Source organism: Ochotona curzoniae, unplaced genomic scaffold (assembly GCF_017591425.1).
Source record: "Ochotona curzoniae isolate NIBS_2020 unplaced genomic scaffold, NIBS_Ocur_1.0 contig_50, whole genome shotgun sequence".
Taxonomy (NCBI): domain Eukaryota; kingdom Metazoa; phylum Chordata; class Mammalia; order Lagomorpha; family Ochotonidae; genus Ochotona; species Ochotona curzoniae.
The window spans coordinates 5,006,924-5,020,625 of NW_024466446.1; the positions used below are offsets into that span (position 1 = coordinate 5,006,924).

General features: G+C 46.3%; 1 protein-coding gene across 4 annotated transcripts in view; it reads right to left on the minus strand.

Annotated features, from left to right (window-relative positions):
• Positions 1-1,022: 1,022 nt before the first annotated feature.
• The window catches only part of ERCC6L2 (ERCC excision repair 6 like 2), a 62,706-nt gene continuing 50,026 nt past the window's right edge, over positions 1,023-13,702 (minus strand). For all 4 annotated transcript variants that reach the window (XM_040988867.1, XM_040988868.1, XM_040988866.1 and 1 more), the window contains 2 exons: positions 3,579-3,742; positions 1,023-2,315 (listed from right to left, as the gene is read on the minus strand). In XM_040988867.1, the coding sequence (XP_040844801.1) occupies positions 1,358-2,315; positions 3,579-3,742 (1,122 nt within the window). In that variant the 3' untranslated portion in view covers positions 1,023-1,357. The remainder of the gene's footprint in view (positions 2,316-3,578; positions 3,743-13,702) is intronic.

Below are 13,702 nucleotides of genomic sequence, written 5' to 3' on the forward strand. Positions count from 1 at the left end.
ACAGACTCCACGAGGGAAACCCCACGTGGGCCATGCTGCGTCTTCTGTCTAAGTGGCCAGAGTCAGGCGCACGGCAGCCTCAGTGTCCGCGTGCTTCTCTGCTCCGAGGAAGCCGGTGTAGAAAATGGATTAAGGATGGAGAGAAGAAGGCGGCAGCAGTGTCCACGGGAGTCCAGATGGGAGGCGCGGGGCAGGCCTCGCAACCTTGGCAGCGGGACGCAGGAAGCACTCCGGTGGAATGCTCCTCCTCGACTCTCCGGACAGGTTGGCAACGGGCTCCAGGTCCCGGGTGCGCGCGGGGGTGGGGGGGTCGGCAGAAAGGGAGCTGCTGGCCCGGGTGGCCTGGGCGTGGGGAGGCAGGATTCCCGCCCCTCTGCGGTGAGGGGATCTGCATCTGCGCAGAAGTGGAGGCTGCAAGGTGCTAATTCTGACTTCCTTGTGGCCCCGCCAACCTTGGGGTCCCTAGGCCAGCGACGCAGCCCCCAGGGGCGCGGGTGGACGCGGTGCCTGCCATGGTTAGCAACGGTGCCCGGTAAAAAATAATAAAAATAAATCTTAAAAAAAAAACTGTATAGATTCAACAAAAATGTGATAGTTCCAAGGAAAGCCCGGCGTTGACTCGTGTAGACTCGTGCCTAGTCATAAAAGCGCTATGCAAAGCCTGACCTTCCTCAATCGATTGTCATCAAGTTTGTCATCTGATTAGGTTAGCATTACACATGATGTCACAGCTGTGCAGCATGAGCCCTGCGATTCGGAGCTGCCACCGAATTACCATTTTAATCCCATACCGTGATTCATTACCACATATGACTTTCAATAATAGGACATGATACATAGGGGAAAGGAAAGAGAATCTGATTGTGTCATAGTGGGAAAGGCGAAGGGCAATTATTTTCCAAATAGTAGAAAAGAAACACATCTGGTGTGTACCTCATGTGGAGGGGTGGATGGGCGTGATTTGGCCCATGACTGAATGAACTATGGAAGTTAGGGGAGCAAACTGAAGCTTTTCTTTTTTGAAAAAATTTTTATTTTCCCTTTTTAACCTGTAAGGACACTCTTGATCAAGTTCAAATCCTTCATCTTTCATATTGGAAAACACGCACATCAGGGCAACTGACTTCTCTCGGGTCACTTATCTCTCACTGAAAAAGGGGTCCCATGTCTCCCGATAGCAGATCTAGAATCATCTTCCAGCTCCTGACAGGGGCTCCGACTACGACACAGTCAGATTTTCCACAAGATTCTTTCAGATATCAAAGAAGATGGGCCACGATGACACCTTGGACATTTCTCAGTGAGGAGGTACTGAAGGCTTAGGCTGACAGATGGAGCGAGGTGGGACGCCCAGGGCTCAGGTGCAGGCCCCGGGACTGCTCTGCGTGGTGCTGGCTGTGCTCTCCTCTGGGTCACTGGGGCAGAAGGTCTTCCACAGGAACTTGTCATTGGACTTCCAGAGAGAAGCCTCCAGCTCCCCTTTTGCCCTGGAGGGCGCGGGCCTGGATGCCTTCTCACACAAGGTCTCTATCGTCGCCAGGTCAGTGAGTTTACTGAGGCTGTCAGTGTTTTGCTCGTTCAAGATGTCCCAGAAGTCTTTGGGCCTCTGCTTGGCTTTTTCTACGGGCCCTGCAGGAGTTCTCTTTGGCATCCGTATGGGACCACTCCGGTGACTTTTAAAGAGGTCGTCAAGAATGGAGGTGTCCCCCAGTAAGCCTGCCACAGAGGTGCTGTCTACTGCTTGGTTTTCGACCGCCTTGTTTTCCAACCGGGACAGCCTGCTCCCTGGAAGGCCTGTGCCGGGAAGGTCTCGTTGGCCTTGCATGGTGTCTGCTGACTGTGTCCCGCATCCTTCCGAGTTCCTGTCTGGGGCACTGGATGCTGTGGTACCTTCGGAAGCATGGCTGCTTCTCCCATCATCTGCCTCTTGGGGACAGCCAAGGGTTCTGGCCTCATCAGAAAGCACTTCTTCTTGAATGGCATTGTCATTATGAAACAAAAGTGATTTCCCTTTGTGAGCAATTTTGTTGGTAGACTCTCTGAAGGCCAAAGCTTGGGAACTGGATGGCTTAACCTGGGTGAGAGGTTCTCTTTTGTGGGACCGGTTCCCGCCGCTGTGCCCTTTCTCGCTGGTGGATGTGACGACCTCGGGAGCAGACTCGACTGGGAAGAGTTCTTCCAGCTCCGGGTACTGGGAGGTATAGAAGTCTCTGAGCATTCTTTGTCGCTCTTCTGAAGTGGCGTCAGCTATAAGTCTGGCAAATTCCTTTACGCAAGATGATTTAAAATAGGAGGCCATTTCTTCAAACTGCTTTCTAGAGATTTAGTGAACAAAACGGGGGGCTATTTTTAGGCGAGTGTTATCGTTAGGACCACATCATAAATGATAGGCTATATGGAGGCGAAGCAATGTTGTTTCAATGTCTGTTCAATTCTATCACGAAAGTGCCTTCCACCCCAGTAAGTATGATGCCCTTCCTCATGCTACTGACAAAAATATTTCAGCACATGAAATCACCAGCTCTTAGAATGACTCTGATTTATACTGTGAGGCATTTCTGATAAATTATGAGATCCCAGCATGCCGTTCTTCCCGTGAGCTGATTTGTGGGTGACATGAGAACCATAATTTACATCATGCACACTCAAAGTCCATATTGCATTCAAGTCCTGTGAAATACACGGTCGGCCCATGCAGGGTTTTAGGAAAGCAAAAAAAAAATTTTTTTCTGAAAAAGAGAAACCTTTTCCTTCTCTCTCCTTATAGTTTTCCATTCAGAAAAGCAGCATAAACATTTGACAGGTGATCCTAAAGGAAAAGTTCTAAACAGAGAAAACTCGATTCTCTGTCCCTTTACCCCAGCCTGCCCAGCTGGCCCAACCTGGGCCGTCAAGAATGGAGCTAAATGTAGAGGTCTGACACTATTGCAGAAGTGAGCTGTGATCCTGGTGCCAGGTACTGACAATGTGTGTGTGAGGGAGTGGGCCTTGTGGAACCCTGGGGCCAGACATGGGCAAAGACCCCCTCCCGCCAAGCAACAGGAGAGCGTGCTATGGCCTGAGCTCTCTCCTCTTCCCCATTTTGCTGAATTCCCAAGGACAGGCACAGCACGCACAGGAGGTAATTAAGGACAGAAGACACCATGAGGATGCATCCTGATTCTTCTTGGATTGGTTTCTCACACAAAGAGATGTCACAGAGCTAAGGGGTCTTTCCCTACATGCTCCTTCCTGGCTGACCACCTGCAAGCCAGGGGACATCTTGCCCTGGGGTTCCCCAGCCTTGAGGACTGCACGTTGCAGCACTTACCACAATGCCTGGGCACCTGTTAGATGCCTGATCGAAGGCTGAAAAGTGAATGAACAAAATGTACTTAAGTCCTTTCTTTCTGTAGATCATGTGACTTTGTTAATAAAATACATGTAGGGATTGGCTTTCTGTAAACATTTCAAGTGGGATTTTTTTTTAAAAGTGTATAGTGAATATGAGTGACTTTTGAAAGACACATCTGCATTTTGCCAAGGAGAAGCTCTCCTTGGGGTCGCTCGCTGGCCTAGTGCTGGCGCAGATGACGTACCTGCGGATTCCATTCGGCGTTTCTCCGACTATGAAGGTGCTCTGGCCGGTACGGTAGACTCGCTTCTTCCTCTGGCTCACAGGGTGTGAAAGGAAAAGGGCAGACGAAACGCCTTCTTCCCGGGGTGGCTGGCCCTCCTCTTCATTTGCTTTATCTTTATACGTCTGAGGAAAAAAAAAAGGAAGTGAAAAAACAAATCAGGAAAACCAGTCATTTTTGGTCAAATGAAGACAACATTTTATTTTTTTTATTTCCTCCAATACTCTTTAGCTCTGGGCCCACATCTTTTTTTTTTTTTTTTAAAGATTTATTTTTCATTATTTTTTATTGGAAAGGCGGATATACAGAGAGGAAAGACAGAGAGGAAGATCTTCCGTCCAATGATTCACTCCCCAAGTGAGCGCAACGGCCGATGCTATGCCTATCCGAAGCCAGGAGCCTCTTCCGGGTCTCCCACGCGGGTGCAGGGTCCCAAAGCTTTGGGTCGTCCTCGACTGCCTTCCCAGGCCACAGGCAGGGAGCTGGAAGGGAAGGGGGCTGCTGGGATTAGAACCGGCGCCCATATGGGATCCCGGGCGTGCTAGGCGAGGACCTTAACCACTTGTGCCATCGCGCGGGGGCCCACATCTTTAAAAGGGTGCTATGTAAAGGCAGGCACTTGACCTAGTGGTTGCATGCATTCCATTTTGAAGTACCTGGCTCTAAGTACTGGCTCCACTCAGGATTCCAGCTTCTTACTAAGGCGCATCCTGGGAGGCAATGGTGATGGCTGAAGTAGCTGGGGTCCTCTACTCATGCAAGGGAGCTGGACTTAAGTGGGCAGGGGCTCCTGGCTCCCAGGTTTGGCCAGCCTTAAATCCTATACCCACTTAAACTATCATTTAAGAAATGTTCTGACGGACAAACACTACTACAGTCTACTAGACACACAGTCTTGCAGATACAATCATTTTTCTTTTGAAATATTTATATATAAGTAGTTTCAGGAGCATAATATTTCCCATCCACTCCTCCCTCTTTCCTTTTTTGTTTTTCTTTTAATTTTTAAAAATGGATGATTCAATTTTGGTAGTTTCTAGATTGTTAAGTTTTCTAATGCAACTGTAAAATGTACTTGAGAAATATAAAGACGTATTAAAATATGTAATGGCAGCTTTAAATATTTAAAATAAATAATGGCAGCCTTAAGTATTTCAAGTTCTACAAGACATATACTAGGATTACACTAATTAATGGGAAACTTTTGAAAATAAAAAGTTTTTTTTTTCTCCAACAGATGCCAAGATGAATCCATGCCAGGAGAACTAACTCTGGGATTCTGTACAAGTTCCTTTTCCTGGGGAAGTGTGAGGTCTGTGTTGGTTACTGTGGAAAAGGGCCTTATACCTGTTTGGCTCACAGGGGGAGACATTCAGACAAGCTCTGATAATCACTGCTTTCCTTTTGCTTTCAGAATTAGCTAGAAGGCAACATGGGTGTGTTTTCATTGAAACAGCATTTATTGAAAGGCTCAGCTGGAGAAAGTGTTACATTCTGCATATCAATTGGTAGGAAAAAAAAACAAATTCAGAAGATCTGCAGATAACAATGCTTAAAAAGAGTCTGCTAAAAAAGGAGAAAAAGGGAGACCCCTCCTACCTTAGGGCTGCTTTCATTACATTAGCCTATAGATGGATTTTATCTTTACAGAGTAGGAAACTACAGTGAATAGTTTTAGGGACTGTATAAGGAGAAAAATCTCCTCTGACTGCTATTCTTTGAAGTATGATACAATTTTGGAGGCAGCTTAGTTAAGAGCGGTTGAGGGCACCTAGGTGGAAGTGGCAAGGTGACACAAGTGGATGGCGATGTACTGTTCCTAAATCCTTGGGGTGAGAAGCATCCCCAAGCAATGCCCAAGCAGGTTCCATTCCTGTTCTGGCAGGACAAACACTCAGCAGTCTCCATCTTTCTCAGGCTCCTCAGCCTAGTTCTTGGACACAGGTGGAAAGTCGGGCAGGCACTGCTGATTCCTTCTGTCCTGCTCATCTGTACAACAGCCTCCCCCTGCCTCCCCTCTACACACACACACACACCTGGCAGAGGCAGCCTGGAGGGGGACGGCGGACGATGAAGGACAGCCTGGCAGGACTGACAGCCTGGTCTCGGCAGGCAATCGGAGCTCTGTCAGATCTTAGGAAGCAAGTTTGGAATGAGTCTGTCCACTGGGTGATCACGACACACTTCACAGAGGACAGCTGAGCAGTGTCCATGTCCTAGCCGCATGAACTGGTGTTCCTCAGTGCCTTACGGAGGACACTCTGGTACTCAGCAGATTAAGGAGAGGATCAAGGGAGCTGGAGAGGCCAGCACAGTGACATAACACACTAACCCTCTGTCTGTGATACCAGCATCCTACATGATCTCCAGTTCATGTCCTAACTGCTCTGCTTCTGATCCAGCTCACTGCTTATGGACTGGGAAAGCAATGGAGGATGGTCAAAGGCCTTGGGACCATGCATCTGTGTGGGAGATCCGGAAGAAGCTCCTGTCTCCCGTCTTTGGTTTGGCCCAGCACTGGCTGTAGTGGCCATTTGGGGAGTGAACTGGCAAGTGGAAAATCTTCCTGCGGTAACTCTTTCAAGTAAAATAAATTAATCTTAAAAGAGAGATAAAAAAGGGAATTGAACGGTCTAGATGGCTTGGACCTACTGAGGATCCCAAATAGAAGCTTCATGAAAAGTTCTGATTCTGAGATCACTGGAAGATCTGCCCAACAGAGGAAAGTTCTTTGGTCTACGGCTTGTCCCTGAGAATGGCACAGAGCTTCACAAACAGCCTAACCTCACCGTGTGGTCCACACGCCCCCATGCTGGCCTGAGCATGCCAGCTTTGCCCCAAGTGTACACAATCAAGTGCTCTTTCATCTTGCTTCTTCATTAAACCTTGAATAGCAAAGTCGGAGAGGTAGCCATGCTTTTGTTTACACATCTGTTCAAACAAATGATTAAAAAAGAAATCTCCCTTTGGGTAAGGGCCAAACCCTGTAAACACAGCGAAAGTCATACTCTTGCCTGCCTTTGCCGAGTGCTATAAAAACACACAGCACACTCTACGGATATTCACTCCCATGGTAACTGGGAATCTACAGTGACAAAAACTTCCAAGGAGCTTTGTGTGAAAAATCCCCCAAGTAACTATTCAAAGCTTCTGCCCAGAGATAAGGTGATGGTAAGTGTGGTTTTCCAATTCTCAACAAAAACCAACGGCACCTAGGAGCTACCTCTAAATTGTCGGAACTCATTATTTGGACAAAAGCCAGCTGGGTTAGACAGGACCCTCCACTAACACATATTGCAGTCAAAATTTCTGCTTACGTTTGGAAAGGATGTTCAAATTTGAAAAAGACAAACACCTGGATGGAAATCTGCAACCTTTCCATGGAGAGAGGGAGGCTCAGGTTTCTAACTAAGGGTCTGTTTTCCTCCTGGATGGGGAAACAGTTACAATGAGGCTAAAGTCTTCTTTCTCCTGCATATTACCTGCTTTCTGAGTGAGTCACAAAAAGACAACTTTATATTGGCTGCTCTGGCCTATTTTAAAAAAAATATCCACAATACTGAATGTAACTCTTCAAACTCATACAGGTTGAATTAAATATGAATGTAGAAGTTTGTGGAAGTTTAGAATCACTTAGATTGTCCATCCCCTGATCTGGAAGGCAGAGACGAGAGCAAGTCCTGGCATAGCAGGTGGGGGGTGGGGGAAAGGGGGCATATGCTACAGGTGGGACATGTCAACTCCACCTCCCCAGAACCGGCCAACCTTCAGGCTCTGCCATTCATGGCCACAGCAGTGATCCGTGGGAAAGGACCAGGTGAGCCCTTGGGCCTGACTCGGCCCCTTACTGTGTAAACTTGGGTAGTTTTCTGGGTCTTTTTCAGCCTCATGGTTTGGGAGATGATGAAAGACTTGGCCTGAGGATTTGGACTGGGATTCCTCCCTATGGGTCTCTTTCAAATCAAAACTCCATGATCTACCGGTCTTGACAGGATCTCCAACCAAGTGCTCGTGGCTAGCCCCCAGCAGCCCATGGCCTTGACTTCTACTTTAGATTTTGCCATGCACTGAGTTTTATTTATGCTACTGTCACAGTTCCTCTAAAGCTTACTAAAAGACACCAATCCCTGCAATTTGAAGGTTCCAGAGGAGCGGTGTTGGCGGTAATAGGCTAAGGCAGCCTTTGCTGGGAAGCACCCATGCCTGGCTGCTTTTCCCAGGGGTGGGTGTGGCCTCTTTATTTTCCCTCCTTCTACATAGAAGCCTCTAGCTGGGCTGGGGGCTCAGGCTGGTTCGGTTCAAGGCCACCACTGGCTCTCTAGTGTTGGGGAAGGACATTTACCTGGTGGGGAGGTATAGGAAGAAAGAACTGGAAGAGGCACGTGAATCACCTGTTTCAGTAAGCATCACTGGGCGCTCCTGAGCTCTGCAGGAGCTAAAGGGGAAAGCTGAATGACAACGCATCCTGCCAGGATGATGCCACGATGCTATGGCCTTCTTCTATGCTCTGGCATAGCAGTTCCAAGGCCTTTGGGTCTCAGGATCCTTTTCCACTTTAAAAATGAATGGGGAGAGGGGAACGGGAAATCCCAGAGCCTATGGAATTGTATCTTCAAACAATAATAAAAAATAATTAAAAAAAAAACAAGATTAAAACAGAAAAAAGAATGGTGTGTCTGGGGTAGGTTGGTGGCGGGTGCGATAGCCTAGTGGCTAAAGCCTCATCTTGTATCTGTTGGGATCCCATATGGGAGCCAATTTGTATTCTGGCTGTTCCACTTCTCATCCAACTCCCTGCCTGTGGCCCGGGGAAGCAGTTGAAGGGCCAAAGCCTTAGGACCTTGTACCCACATGGGAGACCTGGAAGAAGCTCCTGCTTCCTGGCTTCATAAAGGCTCAGCTCTGGTCATTGCAGCCACTTGGAGGAGTGAACCAGCAGATGGGAGCTCTTTCTCTTTATATCTCCTTCTCTCTGTAGATTTGCCTTTCTAGTAAAAAAAATACAATAAATCTTAAAAAAAAAAAGAATCTCAAATAGCTTTTTAAATTTTGAAAATCCAAAATCCTTATTAATTCATTAAAATAACAATATGCTCATTATGTGTTAATATCAATATCTTTCCTTTTTTAATATAACAAAATGAGAACCCTATTCTTTTAGAAAGCAAACAAAAAATTAGAAGGGTGGCTCGGTTCTGCGTCTTGCAAATGTCCTTAGTTTAATAAAACACAGCTGGCGTTTCTGCCTTTGTTGTTGCTTTAACTACAAGATCTGGGAAGACCTTCTGAGGAGAGCTTGTGGTGGGAGGTTACAGCATCAGCTGGTCCACGCTCTGGAGTCTGATGGGAGCCTGATCACGTGGTGAACAGCTGGGAAGAACCTGCACTTGAACCAGCACTCTTTGCAGAACTGCTGAGGCCACACCCCCTGGTGAGCAGACCCACCAAAGATGCTACAATCAGATCAAGTCCCCACCCTTAATCCAGCCACCGTTCACATTCAGACATCAGAGTTTAAGCACTGAGCAAAGGGATATAATAAAACAGATAGGATCTGTGCTATGGTTTGAGTACGATTTTGCCCCTGAAATCTTGCAGGAGATTAACAGCTCCTCTTTGCCCCAATCATAAATAATGGCACTAAAAAGGCAGAAACTGAATCTAATTATAGTGTTGAGGGGTGAGGCCTTTGAGAAGTGATCAGACTGGATTGTTCTATTGGGGTGGAACCTCTAAGACTGAATCCTGGTGGCCTGCACCGGGACACCCAGAGAGACTACCCACACACGTCCAGACCAGCGCCGTCTTTGCCCTACGCCACTGTGAGACTAGGCCACAACATCATCACCAGAGGCTGACCCCATGGGGCCTACCTGATGGTGGACCGTGGGCCTCCAGAGCTATGAGTGAGAGCACACTTTTGAGATTAGCCTGCCTCTGGCATTTTGTCACAGCAATGAGAAGCTGACAGCTCAAAGCTCTTTGAACATGTATCCATCCATGCTGCCTGAAACTATCTGGATTACTTAGATCTTGCCTCTTTAACTGGACCACACACTCTTCTAATCCATACAACCATGTATTTTTTTTTTGAAAGATTTATTTTTATTATTTTTTTATTGGAAAGGCAGATATACAGAGAGGAGAGACAGAGAGGAAGATCTTCCGTCCAATGATTCACTCCCCAAGTAAGCGCAACGGGCCGACACTATGCCGATCCGAAGCCAGGAGCCTCTTCCGGGTCTCCCACGCAGGTGCAGGTTCCCAAGGCTTTGGACCATCCTCGACTGCTTTCCCAGGCCACAGGCAGGGAGCTGGAAGGGAAGCGGGGCTGCCGGGATTAGAACCGGCGCCCATATGGGATCCCGGGCGTGCAAGGCGAGGACCTTTAACCACTTGCGCCACCGCGCCAGGCCCCAACCATGTATTTTTGAAAAAAGTAAGTGCTAAGTCATGTATTCCGCAGTGTCTGCTGGGTAACTGCTAACTTGTACAAATGTAACACGAGAAAAAAAGATCAATTTTTGGAAGACATCTACCAAAATTTTTTATGAATGATGTAAAAAGTGCTTGCTGTTAAAGCATTCTTCGTTTCATCTGCCTTACACACGCAATGAAACAGAGGACATGACTTTCTAAGCCTACGTTCTTAAAAAAGATTTCTTTCCAATTCCAGTTGGATGCAGTAGGTGTTAAACAGTCATGAGAAGAGTTCACAGATTGAGATTTCATTCTGATAATAACTTGGCTGTATAATGCCGGACACTTCTAAACGGAAACAGCAATTTACCAGCAAATTGGCTGGTTCTAAGTTAAAGGGGTCATTAGTTTTATCAGAAAAATTGCAAAAGTATCAAAATTCCACCTCAGACTTATTTGTTCTATCCAACCAGAATGCCAACAAAAGAATTTCCTAAAAAAAAAAAAAAGACTTTATAAAAGAGATGATAGAGTTAACCCACCCAAGTTTTTTCTTTTTTTTATAGTTATTGAAGGTTCATAGGCTGCCTGGGAAAATTACAAGACTGATTTGTCCTACTGGGGAAGGGAAATGGAAAGGTTCCAAACAAAATGGAGACTAAAGGGGATGACGGAAGGAAAGATGCAAGAGAAGATGGAGAAGTAGAAGATAACAGGACCCAAGCTGACCACTCACTGTTGAAGCCATGGCCAGAGGGAACTCACTCAGTTCTCCAGGTTTTCAAAATCAGTACAAGCTGATGTGTGAGTCAAATGGTCTCCAACAATCCTTCAAATTTTGAAATGTTGTTTCTCAAACCTCATGATTTTTACTTTACTTGCTGTACGGAGGTTCAGAATTCCTACTGCAGAGGCAGGATCCTCAGATGACAAAGTCTTAGGTATTCCCATGAAGTGTGTCCCACTAACACCACGGCTTTCAGAGAGGTAACAGGGGACACCCACTAGGCAGCCGCAATCAGAGCTTAATGAGACATTAACAGACAGCATTTTTATACCTACTTGGAATCCTCTAATTATTCAAAACATAGATACTGCTAGAGAAATCAAATCCAAGGGGTAGGGCTTTTTTTGTTGGTGGTGGGTCTAAAGACCATTAGATACTTATAGCATCAATTAGCAGACCATACAAAATTATCAACTGAACTATTAGCTTGCTTTAGATGAACTGAATTTTGAGTCCTACCTGCAGTTGGCCTTGGTGGTGTCTGATTAAATGATGTTGCTGGTCTCACACAGCCTGTGGGCCAAATGTCCCCTCCCCCTGTGCACAACTAGGACACTGACCAGGAAGGAGGAATCAAACCACTTCCTAATGGGCACAGTTCACTATTAAGTTAATTCATAATTCCTTTCAACTACTTCTTTCCCTGAAATGATCTTTGTAGCTGTCAGTCACAATTCATGGCCAAGCCCCTCCCCTATAACACTGGAGACCTGGCTCTGATATTTTTCAAGCTATTCTAAAACATTCTATTATTACTACTATTATTAGCAACAGAGAGCGACAGATGACAGCTCAGACTCAGGAGGTGTCTTATCCATCATTCCTGGTGGCAAGCATCAATCGCAATTACAGTGATGAAAACGGTACTTGCAGTCATTTCAATGTTTTTGTTGTAAAATGTTGAATGTGTATCAGCTCATCAGTTACGTGCCCCCATGAGTCGTGGCAGTGGCATTGTGATGAAGGTGGCCACAGCTCTGCACAGCTGCCAGACTAGCAGGGGACAGGATATGTGTCACAGTTAACTTGCAGGCTGCTCCCTCTGACTAAGCAATATGCTGCTTCATTCTAATGCCATCCTATCTTTCTGAAATGAACTACCATTGCAAACCAAGCCTCGTTGTTGGCATAGAAACACATGCCAACTCTAGTCACATAATTCCATGCATTTACACATGCAACTTAAAAAATGTGTTTGCTAAAATTAGAGAATAATTTTCTGATGCAAGCACCATCACACTAAAATTCAGCCAGAGGAAGAAAAACCATTAAAAAAATAATCCCACCCAGTAAGAGTTAATTGCGTTACACGCTGAAGCCATAAACCTTACTTACTGGACTACTTCATAAACCAGTCATTTGTGAACAATTACTTAAAGCCATCAAGCCATTCATTATCCTGAAAACCAGGATAATGGAATGCTCTATCTCCCCAAAGTCTGTTCATTGTAAACAATCTCTCCCTCCTTGCTGACTCCCAAAAGCTGTATAAACACCGGAACCAAACCCACCAGAGCTCCCAGGGAACTGTCTTCAAATGGTGTACAACATGTCAATCTAACATGAACACTACAAGTTCCTGCTACCACAACATTTTGTATTGACAGTACCCTGGAGCAGGGCATCAACTTGCACTGGCTGGGACACCTCCCCCACCTCGGACCCACCAAGGCTCATGGCACGCTTCCTTCTCTCATTTACACAATGATCCGCTGACATAAAGAAGGGTTTACTGTGAACCCAGGTTCCACTACAAAGCAGCTTGTTATTGCTCTGCTAAACAGTGGCAAGAGTGCCAAGTGTCTGTCATCCAAGTCAGGGGATTAAGTCTTCTTTTATAGTCTGATACTTGTACCCATTTATATATAAAAAAATACAGATATAGTTTCTCAGAGCTGGACCCAGTCTATATTTTGGCTTGGGTTCAGGCAGCAGAGGTTGAGTGTGACAGCTGGCAGGAAACCCAGAGGAGAACACATCCTCATCCTTCAGTGGCCACATCTCCGTTGCCATAGTGATTAATCCTTCGCTGAATGCTGTCTTTGTACCCTTCTTTTCAGAAAACTTTAAGTAAACTGCAGCTGAAAACAGGCAGTTGACTGTAAAGAGGAGGCATTGCATCACAGACAGGTAGAGTGATGTTCCGTGACATAGCTCCACACGTTAAAAGAACAAATTAACTCTCATTAAGATATTGTTCATGTCTTGCGATGCTTCAAACATTTCTTTTCGGTTAGGGGGTAAAACAGTGTCAGGTTTTTCCCTGTGGTCATCAGAGCCCTGCTCTTACACAATGAACTGCAGTATGAGACAGGTGAAGAATAGCCAAGCGCAAGGGAGCTCTTCACATGCGCATCACCGTGGCTTGCACACCGAATAATAAAGATGGGGGGGTTCGTTTGAGGAGAGCTAGGTTGTAATTGAGAGCTTTGTAAATAAACCTGAAGACGTCACAGGAAGCATGGAAGAGATGGTGTATTCAGACCTTCGCTGAATCCGAACAGCAGGTTCACTCTGCCTGGCATTAATTACATCAGCAAGCACCGAGACAGGTCCCAGGGGCTTCTCCAGGATGGTATGGTCCACTGCCTCTCCCTCCTCAGCCTCCCACTTAATACACACAAACTTTGGTGATTTAGACAAAAGCTCAACTCAGGCCCAACAGAGCATTCCTCCAAAGGTGAAATCCCGACATAGTGTGGCCGTTGCTGTGCTTGTGTTGGCTTCATTCAAACGCACAGGGTTGGCTTATAACGTGAGGCATCTGGTTGCAGATACACACGCCCCCCCCCCAAACCATCTTTTCAAACATAAAGAAAGTAATTTAATAACATCTCGAGGACAGACATGAAGCGCTCTGGAGAACTCTCAGGCATCA